The following is a 14,420-nucleotide window of genomic DNA, read 5'->3' on the forward strand; positions in this document are numbered from 1 at the left end:
TTATTTTTAATAATATATTTTAATTCAATATATCCAAAACATCATTTCAACATATAATCATTTTAAAATGAGTATTTTACATTCTTTTTCACACGTTTTTGAAATCCCATGGGTATTTTATACACATAACACCCTATTGCTGCGGCTATCACGTTGGTTAGCACTACTTCAGATGGTATACATAGCCAAGGGAACTGATCTTGCCTAGAACAGTTTCAGCCTTGGCACTACTGGTATTTCAGACTGGCTAGTTCTTTGTGGGGGCGGGGGTGTTTATCCGGTAGGGTGTTCGGCAGCACCACTGGCCTAGGAATTGTAGGTCCTAGCGAAATGGAGGAGTGGGGCAGGTGACTTCATGTGAAACTGCAGCAGTCCAGTTTCTAGCACATGAAAACAACCAACCAATGTCTAACAGCAACATCAAGTTCTTCCCCCAGTTACTTCTGGATGATCAAGTTTTTCTCTTCTGACCCCATCCTCTTGATGACCAGTACCATTTCCTAATGACCTCTATCCTCAAAGAGAAACTCTATACCAATTTTCAGAAATTGAGGGTTATCCAAATTAGAAACAACTATGGGTGCAAATTCAAGTATCAAGCTTTAATAGCCCCTTGGCCAGACACAGCCTGTTTAAACATGGAGGAGAAAGTTCAGGACTAGAGATATACATTTTGAAATCTTCAGAACCAGGCGTCCCCAAACTACGGCCCGCTGGCCGCAATGCGGCCCCCTGAGGCCATTTATCCAGCCCCCACTGCACTTCTGGAAGGGGCACCTCTTTCATTGGTGGTCAGTGAGAGGACCACTGTATTTGGCAGCCCTCCAATGGTCTGAGGGACAGTGAACTGGCCCCCTGTGTAAAAAGTTTGGAGACCCCTGATAGGTAAAGCCAAGAGGAATTGGTAATACCACCTAAAAGAGCATGGAGAAGAGAGGACAGACCATATCCTCATTTTTCTTTTCCCGAAAGCTTTTTTTTTTCACCTTGAAAACCCAAATCTGCTGTTGGACTATCTAGAGAATTAGCTGCTGCAAATACTAAGGGAGGAGGGATCTGGCATGTATTCAAGAGCTCTACAAAAAGTCCATCCAGTATAATGTGCCTGCAGCTGAGTGAACAAGAGAGAGGAAGACAGAGAGCTACGAGGAGGAGGGCAGGTCACTAAGGGTTTTACACAGTCCATGGACTCTGACTTTTACTGTGAATGAAAGCCCAGGAGTAAGAGAAGGTAAAGGGAGAATAAATGGTGATGGAAGGAGACCTGACCTGGGGTGGTGAACACACAATGCAATATAAATGATTTACTATAGAATTGACTGAGACCTATAGAATTTTTTTTGAAACCTATACAATTTTATTAACCAATGTCACCCCAATAGATTTAAAAAAAAAAGAAAAGCCCATGTGTGGGGAGTAGCTATAACATTATCTGAGTTTTTAAAAAGTTATTTTTTTAAAGATTTTATTACTGATTTTAGAGAGAGGAGAGAAAGGCAGGGGAGAGGAGTTGGAAGCATCAACTCGTCGTTGCTTCCTATATGTGCCCAGTCAAGGCACACCCAGAGTTTCGAACCAGTGACCTCAGCATTCCAGATCAAAGCTTTATCAATGCACCACCACAGGCTAAGAAGATTTTTTTTTTTTTTTTTTTGGTATTTTTCTGAAGTTGGAAACGGGGAGGCAGTCAGACAGACTCCTGCATGCGCCCGACCGGGATCCACCCGGCATGCCCACCAGGGGGCAATGCTCTGCCGCAATCAGAGCCATTCTAGCGCCTGAGGCAGAGGCCACAGAGCCATCCTCAGCGCCCGGGCCAACTTTGCTCCAATGGAGCCTTGGCTGCAGGAGGGAAGAGAGAGACAGAGAGGAAGGAGAGGGGGGGAGGGGTAGAGAAGCAGATGGGTGCTTCTCCTGTGTGCCCTAGCCGGGAATCAAACCCGGGACTCCTGCACGCCAGGCCGACGCTCTACCACTGAGCCAACCGGCCAGGGCTGAAGATTCCTTTTTTTGTTTGTTTGTTTGTTTTTTTCTTTCTGAAGCTGGAAACAGGGAGAGACAGCCAGACAGACTCCCGCATGCGCCCGAACGGGATCCACCCGGCACGCCCACCAGGGGCGACTCTCTGCCCCTCCGGGGCGTCGCTCCACCGCGACCAGAGCCACTCCAGCGCCCGGGGCAGAGGCCAAGGAGCCATCCCCAGCACCCGGGCCATCTTTGCTCCAATGGAGCCTTGGCTGCGGGTGGGGAAGAGAGAGACAGAGAGGAAGGAGGGGGGGGGGGTGGAGAAGCAAATGGGCACCCCTCCTATGTGCCCTGGCCGGGAATCGAACCCGGGTCCCCCGCACGCCAGGCCGACGCTCCACCGCTGAGCCAACCGGCCAGGGCCAAGATTCCTTTTTTTTAAAGGATTGGTCTGGCTCCTATATTGAGAGTAGATGGTAGACAAGGCAGAACAGCAAGGTCAATTAGGAAAGAACTTAGGAAATCTGATGAGAGATGATGGTGGTTCTGACTAGGATACTAATAGTCAGGGAGACGGAGAAATGCAGACAACAAGATTTCCTAATGAACTGCATGTGGGTATAACTCCCAAGCTTTTGGCCAGAATAACTGAAGACGGAGTTGCCATCACCTGAGATGGGAGAAGGGTATGCACAGGGAGGGGGGCAGAAGTTCAGTATTTTGGTACTTTTTAAAAATTTATTTCAGTGAGAGAGGAAAGGGGGGAGAGACAGGAATATCGATTTGTTCCTGTATGTGTCCTGACCAGGGATCGAACCAGTAACCTCTGTGCTTCAGGACAAAGCACTAACCAATTGAGCTATCCAGCCAGGGCAGAAGTTCAGTTTTTTGTTTGTTTGTTTTTTTCACAGAGAGAGAGAGAGTCAGAGAGAGGGATAGATAGGGACAGACAGGAATGGAGAGAGATGAGAAGCATCAATCATTAGTTTTTTGTTGCGACACCTTAGTTGTTCATTGATTGCTTTCTCATATGTGCCTTGGCCTGGGGCTACAGCAGACTGAGTAACCCCTTGCTCGAGCCAGCGACCTTGGGTCCAAGCTGGTGAGCTTTGCTCAAACCAGATGAGCCCGCGCTTAAGCTGGCGACCTCAGGGTCTTGAATCTGGGTACTCCGCATCCCAGTCCGACGCTCTATCCACTGTGCCACCGCCTGGTCAAGCCAGAAGTTCAGTTTTATACAAGCTGTGTTTAAAATAACAGAGACGCCTGGCCTGTGGTGCCGCAGTGGATAAAGCATCAACCTAGAATGCTGAGGTCACCGGTTCGAAACCCCAGGCTTGCCTGGTGAAGGAGTTGATATTTCCTGCTCTTCCCCCCTCCTCTCTCTAAAATGAATAAAAATCGCCTAACCAGGCAATGGCACAAAGGATTGCGTGTCGAACTGGGATGCCGAGAACCCTGGTTCGAGACCCCGAGGTCGCCAGCTTGAGCACGAGCTCATCTGATTTGAACAAAAGCTCACCAGCTTGAGCCCAAGGTCATTGGCTTGAGCAAGGGGTTACTCGGTCTACTGAAGGCCTACGGTCAAGGCACATATGAGAAAGCAATCAATGAACAACAAGGTGTTGCAATGTGCAACGAAAAACTAATGATTGATGCTTCTCATCTCTCCGTTCCCGTCTGTCCCTCTCTCTGACTCTCCGTCTCTGAAAATAAATAAATAAAATGAATAAAAATCTAAATAAATAAAATATCAAGACGCTCAAGCAAAAATGTCAAGTGGGTAGTAGGATATGAATCTGGAGTGAGGAAGGAAGATCTGAAATGGAGATATAAATTGGCAATTTTCACATACAGAATGGCATTTGTATCCAGAAGATCACCAAAGACCAAGATCTGAACTATGGAGCCTCCAAAATCGAGGTCAGAGAGGAAGAGGCATCGGCCGAGAAAATTGGGAAGATAGAAAAACCAAGTGTTGTGTCCTAGAAGTCAAATGAGTAAGTGTTACGAAACAGTGATCAAGCCTGGCCTATGGTGGCACAGTGGATAGGAGTTGGCCTGGAATGCTGAGGTCACAGGTTCAAGACCCCAGGCTTGCCAGGTCAAGGCACATACAAGAAGCAATGAGCATCTAAAGTGAAGAAACTATGATCTTGCTCCCTCCCCCAAGATCAATAAATAAAACCTTAAAAAAAACCAGTAATCAACTATATCAACATACTAATACCAAAGATAAGATATAAATAGGTAGATGGAAGACTTAAGAACTGACCGGGGACTATGGGGATTAACTGCAAAGCAGCAGAAGGGCATTCTGTATCCTGATTGTGGTAATGGTTACACAATCAAAATGTCCTATTATACCCTTAAAAATGGTGTAATTTGTTGTATCAAAAGGATACCCCAATAAAGCCATTTTTTACAAAGCACATCACAAAATACTCCTCTGCTTTAAAACAATGCAAGACTTTCAAAGTAAAGGCCAAAAAGGTCCTAGATGATCACTGTTCAATTTTCTGACTTCCTATCCTATACTCTCTCCCCATCACTCCACTCTTGTCCCTGGTCTATTAGAACAGGTTAGCTACAATCAGAACCTTGGGGCCCTTGCTCAAACTGTTCTACTGGGAATTCTAGAAGTCTATTTGGCTAACTCTCTGCTCAAATCTCAATTTCTCAATGAAGCTTGGCCGCCCTATTTATTACAGTAATCCACACATATACATTACCCTAGCACTCCCAATCCTTGCTCAACTCTATCTTTAATACCAAGCCCTTACCTCATAACATACAACTTACTTGTTTACTATGTTCACTGTCGGTCTTAGGCTGGAGTTAAGTTTCCAATGGTGACAATTCCATTAGTTTGGGTCATGAACATAACACAGAGTAGAAACAACCACAATGTAACAGACATGATAATTTTTAATTCAAAAAAAAATGACCATATTATTAAGCAACATGAAATCACTAGCAATGTTCCTGTGGACTAGCAGGGGTAAAAGCCTTATTAAAGAGGGTTGAATAGAAAACGGAAGGCAACAACTAGAGACAGAAACCACAGAAAAGGCTTTTGAGTTTTGCTACAAGAAGTAGCAAATGAAGTGGTCCTAATTAGCAGTGGAAATAGAGTCAAGAACTTTCTCATGGAAAGAACAGAATTGTGTGATGCTAATACTGATCCAGTAAAGAGGGAAGTGGATGACATGTGAGGAAGAGCTGCAGGAGAGACCCAAGCCCTGATGTGTCAGCAGAGCAACTGGCCTCAGATGAAAGCAGTGAGAGAGAGTGAGTGAGAGAGAGAGAGAGAGAGAGAGAGAGAGAGATGTGGCTGCAGATGCTAGAAGGTGAGCGGAGGCAATGACAATGCTTCACATCTCTTCTGATTGCTTGTTTTCTCCGCTGCTTGGAGCAGCTCATTACCTGAGTACACACAAGGGAAGAGGAACGGGCTAGGGATGTATTCTGACTACTTGGCAGCACTATGGGTCTATACCAAGTTTGTGATCACTTAAAGTGAGACTAGTCAGATTGTTTTTCTCCAGTCACCTTGTCTCCTGTGTCAGGTGCATGAATAGGTAAACCAGATTTAATCTGGGGTGTGGTTCTGCCAAGCAAGTATGATGAAGCTAGGGGACTGGGTAGCCCTGGGGCTTAATGGTGTAGGCAAAGGAATGACAATTACTGGCTATGAATTTCAAATTGAGTAAGGAAGTGATAATATTAAGAACAGTGGAGTCTGGCCTGTGGTGTCACAGTGGATCAAGTGTCAACCTGAAACCTGAGGTCAAGGTTCCAAACCCTGGGCTTGCCTAGTCAATGCACATTCAACAAACCAGCAAGGAACAACTCAAGTGAAACAACTATGAGGTGATACTTCTCGCTCTCCCCACCTCTCCTCTCTATGTAAAATGAATCAATTTTTGAAAAATGGAAATTTGGATCAATGGATCAGATGTTCCAGTGGGATCAAAAAGGCTGGAATAGTAAAGAAAAATCTGAAGAGATGATGACTGAAATAAGGACAAGAAGTAAATTTCAAGAAATTAACACCAAGGACTGTCTCCAAAACAAAACCACCTTCTACATCAATTGGTGTTTAATAGCCATCTGATATCTTGAGAAATCTAAACACTGAAACCTAAAGGAAATTTGTTAAAAGAAATTGTTTTATAACTAATTGGATTTTTAAGTTAAATTTTTATTTATTTATTTATTTGGGATTTTTTTTAGAGAGAGAGAGAGAGAGAGAGAGAGAAAGGGGGAGGAGCAGGAAGCATCAATTCCCATATGTGCCTTGACCAGGCAAGTATAGGGTTTCGAGCCAGCTTCCTCGGCGTTCCAGGTCATTTAATCCACTGTGCCACTACAAGTCAGGCAACTAATTTGATTTTTTTTTTTTTTTTTGTATTTAGACTCCCGCATGCACCCGACCGGGATCCACCTGGCACGCCCACCAGGAGGTGATGCTCTGCCCCTCCGGGGCGTCGCTCTGCCGCAACCAGAGCCACTCTAGCGCCTGGGGCAGAGGCCAAGGAGCCATCCCCAGCGCCCGGGCCATCTTTGCTCCAATGGAGCCTTGGCTGTGGGAGGGTAAGAGAGAGACAGAGAGGAAGGAGAGGGAGAGGGGTGGAGAAGCAAATGGGCGCTTCTCCTATGTGCCCTGGCCGGGAATCGAACCCAGGTCCCCCGCACGCCAAGCCGACGCTCTATCGCTGAGCCAACCGGCCAGGGCCTAATTTGATTTTTGATGATGCCCAGATACTGTTTTTATTTCATTATGTGTTTTGGTAAAGTTCCTAAAATAACTCTTTCTAAATCCAAAGTTAGAAATCAGTCTCTTGATGAACAACTGGACCAAATAATAGGAATGCTGAATACACCCCAAGCCATGTCAAGTTAGTCAAATAATTTAATGAAATCAGGATGGAACTGACTTCTAGTGGCGCAGTGGATAAAGCATCAGCCTGAAATGCTGAGGTCACCAGTTCAAAACCTCTGGCTCGGCCCTGGCCGGTTGGCTCAGTGGTAGAGCGTCAGCCTGGCGTGCGAAAGTCCCTGGTTCGATTCCCAGCAAGGGCACACAGGAAAGGCGCCCATCTGCTTCTCCACCCCTCCCCCTCTCCTTCCTCTCTCTCTTCCCCTCCTGCAGCCAAGGCTCCATTGGAGCAAAGGATGGCCCGGGCTTGGCCTCTGCCCCAGGCGACAGAGCAACGCCCTGATGGGCAGAGCATCGCCCCTGGTGGGCTTGCCGGGTGGATCCCAGTCGGGCGCATGCGGGAGTCTGACTGCCTCCCCATTTCCAGCTTCAGAGAAATATACAATACCAAAAAAAAAAACCTCTGGCTTGCCAGCAAGGCACATGCAAGAATCAGCTGTTTCCCCCCCACACCTCTCTCTCTCCCCCTCTCTAAAGTCAATAAATAAAATCTTAAAAAAAAAATTGGGATGGTAATGAAGGGGCTGTTCCTGTTTGCAGTGAGAATATACCAGAATTGGATGCCAAGTGGGAGGGTGGGGGCGAGTCATGGCTTTTGACACTAAGAAATTAAGACATCGGCTAAGCCTGACCAGGCACAGTGGATAGAGCGTCGGCCTGGGACGCTGATGACCCAAGTTTGAAACCCAGAGGTAGCTGGCTTGAGCACAAGCTCACCAGCTTGAACACAGGATCACAGACATAACCCCATGGTCGCTGGCTTGAGCAAGGGGTCACTGGGCTCGGCTGGAGCCCCCCAGTCAAGGCACTTACAAGAAACAATCAATGAACAATGAAGGCACTGTAACTAGGAGCACTGATGCTTTTCAACTCTTTCCCTTTCCGTCTGCCTCTCTCGCTTTAAAAAAAAAAAAAAAAAAAAAAAAAAAAAAAAAAAAAAAAAAAGACATCTGCTAATAATATGATATAACCTGTACCTTGACCTACAAGCATTACAGAAAGCCAGTTGGGCAAAGGTTCAACAAGTCTTTCACCTAGCAGAAAAGCTGGGGGGCAAGCTGGGAAACCCACCTAGGCCAACAGAATGGCCCATAACTTGGTCCAAGTCTCAAGGTATATCTTGCAGCCAGATAACTTATAAGTGGCTACCTGACCAGGTGGTGGCGCAGTGGATAGAGCGTCAGACTGGGATGCCGAGAACCCAGGTTCGAGACCCCGAGGTCACCAGCTTGAGCGCGGGCTCATCTGGTTTGAGCAAAAGCCCACCAGCTTCAACCCAAGGTCGCTGGCTTGAGCAAGGGGTTACTCAGTCTGCTGAAGACCCGTGGTCAAGGCACATATGAGAAAGCAATCAATGAACAACTAAGGTGTTGCAACGTGCAATGAAAAACTAATGATTGATGCTTCTCATCTCTCTCCATTCCTGTCTGTCCCTGTCTATCCCTCTGACTCTGTCTCTGTAAAAAATAAAAAATAATAAAAAAGAGAGGCTACCAATATTGAAGTCTTAATTCAAGAACAAGACCATGGGACCTGAGTGAAGAACAACTCCTAAGAGAACAAAAGAGCAGACCAGGATGGCAACGCACCAAGATGGAAGTGGAGCAAACGTATTGCAAGTCAAGTAAAATGAGCTCTTTCACCAAATACGAGGTTATAAAAATCACATGTAAGCTTTGTCTCAAGATTGCCAATGAGGATAATTTGCCAAAGAATTTTTTTTTCAAAAGTTGAGAGGAGCCTGACCTGTGGTGGCGCAGTGGATAAAGTGTCGACCTGGAACACTGAGGTAGCCAGTTCAAAACCCTGGGCTTGCCCAGTCAAGGCACGTATGGGAGTTGATGCCTGCTGCTCCTCCCCCCTTCTCTCTCTCTCTGTCTCTCTCTCCATCTCTCTTCTCTAAAATGAATAAAAATAATTCAAAAAAATAAATAAGAAAATAAAAAAAAGATGAGAAAAAAATTTAAAAAAAAAAAAAAAAGGTGAGGAGTTAAAATTTACGGATCTGCTCCCAAATTGGTCGGTACCCTTTCTACCAGAGATGGTTACAGTGTTATCAGGCAGAGAAGGAATAAATAGGTGAGGAGAGAAATGTCCTTCTCTTCCATCTTGACTAATACAGGCAGAGTGGTCTCTGAAAGTTCCATTCCCAACTCAGTGATCGTCTAGAACACAAAGCTAGATTATCTACCTCACACTTTATATCAAGTAACTTTCAAAATCGTGAAGTCATAAGAAAAGATTGGAATTCAACTACTATACATTTAATCTTCCTGCAGGGCAAAAATATAAAGTAAAAATGACAAGTTGGAAAAAATACTAGCAAATCATATTGCAGAGCTATTTTCTTCATTTATACACTGCTTCCACAAATTAGTAAGGCCAACATCGAATTTTTTAAAATGGTGAGTACTAAGACTATGAAAAGACAAGGAAATACAAATGGCTCTTTATAACATAAAGAGGATCAACCTCACTCATAAAAATAAATGCTAAGCACAACCATTTTAACCCATCACGTTGGAAAAGATCAACAAATGCACTGCTGAGGGTTTAAAGAAACACTTTCATGGTGGGAATTTCAAGTCAATTAACTGGAGAACAATTTGACATGTAAAAAATGTAAAATATCTTTCCATCTCTAGGAATATCGCTTACACACATAAAACTCGATTTGAAATTGAATTTAACTTGCTGATATTTCAACATTAAGGTTTTAAAATTTTTTAAGCTTCCAATCAAATGTATGAGTTGGAGACCATTGTTCTTAATAGTGTTTTCCCCTTTAACAAAAAGTTATTTTAAAGCAAGTTGAAATGTAGCATTAAACCAGCCCGAATTCAGCAGTCATGAAAAACTGCTCTTAAGTTCTGATAGAAAGACCATGTTCGCAAAGCAGAAAGCAAAAATGACTCCCTTTAAAATTTCAATGAGTGTCTCGTAATGCAATTTTATATACAACCCTGTATTTAATCTGACATGTCACCACTAGCCTTCACTAGCCATTCCCATCTAAAAAAAATACTCTCTACTGTATTTTGTCTCCTGTTAGAGTAGAAGCACCAGAACTGTAGATATCCCAACACCTAGAACACACTGCAGAGATTCAACAAAATATTTGTTGAATCAATGAAAACTGTTAGTTTCTATCTTTTAACACTTGTTAATTCCACCCACCAAACCAATGAGTATATCAATAAAAGTTTAGATTGGTGATGGCTGTGTCTTTTTTTTTTTTTAATTTAATTTTATTTATTTATTTTAGAGAGGAGAGAAAAATGGAGAGAGAGAGAGACAAAGAGAGAAGGTGGGGAGGAGCTGGAAGCATCAACTCCCATATGTGCCTTGAGCCTTGACCAGGCAAGCCCAGGGTTTCGAACCGGCGACCTCTGCATTTCCAGGTCAACACTTTATCCACTGCACCACCACAGGTCAGGCCGATGGCTGTGTATTTTAAGAGAAAAAGGGACCAAAGTAGACACAAACCTCTAAAAAAGTGGTAGAAAACCAACCCAACAAGGTAAGAGACAAATGCAAAGAACTTAGCCCACATTAGCCATCTTTGTTACTGACCACATTTTACCTGTAGGAACTACTACCATATCTCCCCATGTATAAGACGCACCCTTTCCCCAAAATATTGGGGTCTAAAAACTGGGTGCATCTTATACAGTGGTTGTAGATTTTTTTACTTGCATTTCCCACTTTTTCATGCTTGTTTTTGCACTTACTGAATTTTATGAATGAGTTCAGTAACTTTATGTAATTTTTTTTTTTCAAATTTCAGGACCCAAAATTAAGGTGCATTTTATACATGGGGAAATACGGTAGGTACTCCCACCCCTAACAGTTTTCCTAGAAATGCTCTTAATCACTTGACCTCTCACCAAAGAGAGCTTCCATGTTTAGTGATTATTTGTATCTTGAGGTTAGAATAAGACTGTAACTGACAGAAAAATTACTGGATTAAATAACATGAAACACATCACAAAGTTTTATACAGAGCAGTCAATAAATTACAAGTTATATTGATACAGAGGTATTCCCATTTAGGCCATCTGTGAATTAAGTCAGGTAGAAGCATTAAGTAAAAAATAAAATAAAAATCTGAGAAACCACCCAACTAAAGACTATTTCCTTTTTATTTCCCATTACAATTTTTCCTAAAAACATAATGCCTAGCATACAGTAAGTGCTTAGTATTAGTTGAATGATTCTGGGAAATACCCAAATTAAATATTGCTCTACTATGTATGTTAAAACTGGAACAAGTATAGACAAAAATCTGGGCCCTAGCCAGTGGGCTCAGCAGTAGATCATTGGCCTAGCGTGTGGAAGTCCTGAGTTCAATTCCCAGACCGGGCACACGGAGAAGCGTCCATCTGCTTCTCCACCCTTCTCCCCTCTCCTTTCTCTCTCCTCCCCTCCCACAGCCAAGGATCCATTGAAGCAAAGTTGGCCCGGGCACTGAGGACGGCTCCATGGCCTCCAACTCAGGTGCTAGAATGGCCCCAGTTGCAACGGAGCTACACTCCAGATGGGCAGAGCATCGCCCCCTGGTGGGCATGCCGGGTGGATCCCAGTAGAGCACATGTGGGGAGTCTGCCTCCTCGCTTCTCACTTCAAAAAAAAAAAAATGGAAGTCTTTTCATAGAAGCAGGGCTAAGGAGTGGCTCTTCCTTGCATTCACCAACCCAATCTTATTGTTAAATAATCAAAAAACACACAGTAGGTCCTTTTTCTATGCCAAGCATTCAAAAAGCTCTAAGTACAAGTAATGTGGTGCTAGTCGGATTGTTTTTTGTCCAAGCAATACAAATAGACAGCAAAGGGTATTAAAAAGTGTTACTTATTGTGCTAGAAAAATAGAAGAATGCTGTTGGAGCCACAATTTTATTTTTCCACATAACAAAAAATGCAAGTGTTCCCTCGAACCCTTCCTTTTCTTAGACCTCTTCTGTGGAAACAAATCCAAGTATATGTACTGATTGGGAGGTCGGAACGGTAGTTAGTAGTTAAGGCGTGGGTGATGACGGTTTCTCAAGCAGGAAAGGATCTACACCTCAAAACTACTAGTAAGTGGTTTTATAACAAAGGTGAACCAGTGGGAGGAAGTCTTGACTGGAATAAGGCTGCCTGCCTGGGTTCTTCTTTTTCCTTTGGTACCTGTAAGTCTATCTGTAGTAAAGAAAATAAAGTGATGTCCACCCACAGCTGAATGTCAACCTTCTCATCCTCCCTCCTCTCTTCCAGGGACAATAAAGAACCCAGACACAAGGCCAAGCAAGAACTCTCTCAAAGCACGCATATCCTAAGTTGAAAAATCATTTATTTCACTGGAAAAAAAGAAAAAGTGATCCAACTCTGTGTCCACCTGCCACAAGCCTTTGGGCCAAAGACTCAGAAGCAGTGACACTCTCACCAGGTTCATTCCCAAATCCAACACCCACTGGAAGCAGGAGGTGGGGAGACGGCGTAGCCCCCACCACAGTTTCTGCACACAACGAGGCCTGCTAGGAGAACAGAACATGAATGGGAAACTACAGAAGTAATGAAGGACAGGAAGAACAGGAAAATGAGTGGGAGAGAGGAAAGGAAGAAATGGTCTGTATTTAACAAGGTAAATTAAGGTCCATGGTTCCTGAGGGACTGAACGCACAGAGCCGAGAACGTCCCGGAGACGGGGTACCATGAAGGGTGTATTCTCATGCACAACCGCAGCTTGGAATTTCAGCCCACACACATCCCACCTGCAAGAGAGCACAATACAGGGGCTTTACAGCAAAGCTCAAAAGGGCTTTCCCACTTAAAACTTCAAAGAACATCTCTACAAAGTCTGGTAACTTGACTTTGGTAAATTTACTTGCTCATACAAATCTGTATAGTATCACAATAATCTCTTAAAAGTAAAAAGAGCTTGAAGGCCAAGAGTAACTGGGAAAGTCAAGCAATCCCAGATTGAGGCCTTTCTTTAAATTAAATTGCAAATTTTCTTTCAAGAGAATAGACAAAAACACTGCATTTCCCTTGATGTTAACATTAGCAATCCTCAGAGGAAGTAATTCCACATCACAAACTGTCATTGGAAGACAGGAAAAAGGGAAAGGTTCCAATTAGCACTCAGGGGTAAAAATTCAAAAGTATGTTTGAATCTGGGCATTACTACCAAGGTCCAAGTTACAAACCATCCATAGTCTACTCTAGGCAAAAGGAGCATCAACTGAACAAACTGTCTAAGACCTGAGGGCATCCAACTCTGCCTAGGGAAGAAACTGAAAGAGTGTACCAGAGGGGAAGTGTAAGCTACACATCAAGTTTCTTTTCTAGCCCTATGAGTGGTTTCCTATCTAATAACCCCAGGCAAGTTACACACCTTCAGCCCTAACAGGAAAAGATGGAGTATCACCCACCCTGTCTCTTACTACAGGATTTCAGATGAATACCTGGGACATACAGGGGATACTCAAAACAAAGGGCATTAAGAATCACCCTTGAGTACAACAGCAATCACAAAAACCTAGAGCCCCAAACTGGCAAATGTCAGAAGGGAATATATATAAATACATACTTAAGTAGAGCCAAATGGATCATAAGGCTCAAAATGTGTTGTCTAGGAAAAAGCCAGAGTACTCAAGGTAGAGCTGGTTGTTCATGAGGATTATAACAATTTTCAACCTTTTTCATCTCGTGGCACAAATGACTAAAATTCTGTGGCATACCAAAAAAGTCAGGTATTGCATGTTTTAAAAATCCTTGCAGCACACCAGCTGAAAAATCATTGGCGTAAGGCAAAGCTCCCAGCCCTGGATTTCAACATTACCAAGGAAAGTAAAATTAACAGGTGTGCACGCGTATCATCTGTCTTGAAGAGGTGGAGAGGATGGCAAATCTAACTCTATGGGGACAGTTTAGAACAAAGTAAACAGGCTCTTACAGGACAGATCCAAAGATAAAGCAATGGCGAGCGGGCGCTCTAATATGGGGATGAATCTGAACTGTGTGGAAAAGCTGGGTTTGCGTCTATGCCTCAGACTACTTGTTGAACCCAACTTTATAAATTAAAAGAAGATACCTTTTACCTTTTGTACTCCCTTGCTGCCCCAACTTAACACCAAATAAGTTATTTCTATAAAGCTCCTAGGGGAAGAAATGTTCAGGAATGTCAGAAATACACTGCTTCAAGATTAAGATGATGCCATCTGGGTAGTCTTCACAGTAACTGGGACCTGAGCAGTGATGACCAGTTAACTAGATAGTTAACTGATTTTATCATTACAGGTCCTATCAGACCTTTCACACATCACAAAGCAGAAGGAAACTTGCGTACCTTAGTAATGTCCCATACCTACGAATTTCCACAAAAGCTCTGAAAAACAGCACACCTGAATCTGAGTGTCTGGATCTCAGGTTGTTCAATTACAGCACAAAGGTGTGACCCAAGACTCATCACACCAGTCTTTGTTTCTCCAGACACAGATAAAATCAGACTGGTTCCCACTACCAGGAGCCCTGG

General features: G+C 43.6%; 2 protein-coding genes across 6 annotated transcripts in view; one reads left to right on the forward strand and one right to left on the reverse strand.

The window, feature by feature from the left end:
• Positions 1 to 12,622, forward strand: part of LOC136385053 (RNA-binding protein 4B) — a 32,996-nt gene extending 20,374 nt beyond the window's left edge. Inside the window, exon 3 of the mRNA XM_066356065.1 lies at positions 12,161 to 12,622. Within this exon, the coding sequence (XP_066212162.1) occupies positions 12,161 to 12,222 (62 nt within the window). The 3' untranslated portion in view covers positions 12,223 to 12,622. The remainder of the gene's footprint in view (positions 1 to 12,160) is intronic.
• Positions 1 to 14,420, reverse strand: part of LOC136385506 (RNA-binding protein 4) — a 20,861-nt gene continuing 6,441 nt past the window's right edge. For 4 of the 5 annotated variants that reach the window (XM_066356851.1, XM_066356691.1, XM_066356609.1 and 1 more), the window contains one exon: positions 12,220 to 12,657. In XM_066356851.1, coding sequence (XP_066212948.1) covers positions 12,638 to 12,657 — 20 coding nt within the window. In that variant the 3' untranslated portion in view covers positions 12,220 to 12,637. Of the gene's footprint in view, positions 629 to 12,219; positions 12,658 to 14,420 lie in introns of those variants that run through there. The other variant, XM_066356770.1, reaches the window with a different exon arrangement.

Source organism: Saccopteryx leptura, chromosome 1 (genome assembly GCF_036850995.1).
Source record: "Saccopteryx leptura isolate mSacLep1 chromosome 1, mSacLep1_pri_phased_curated, whole genome shotgun sequence".
Taxonomy (NCBI): Eukaryota; Metazoa; Chordata; class Mammalia; order Chiroptera; family Emballonuridae; genus Saccopteryx; species Saccopteryx leptura.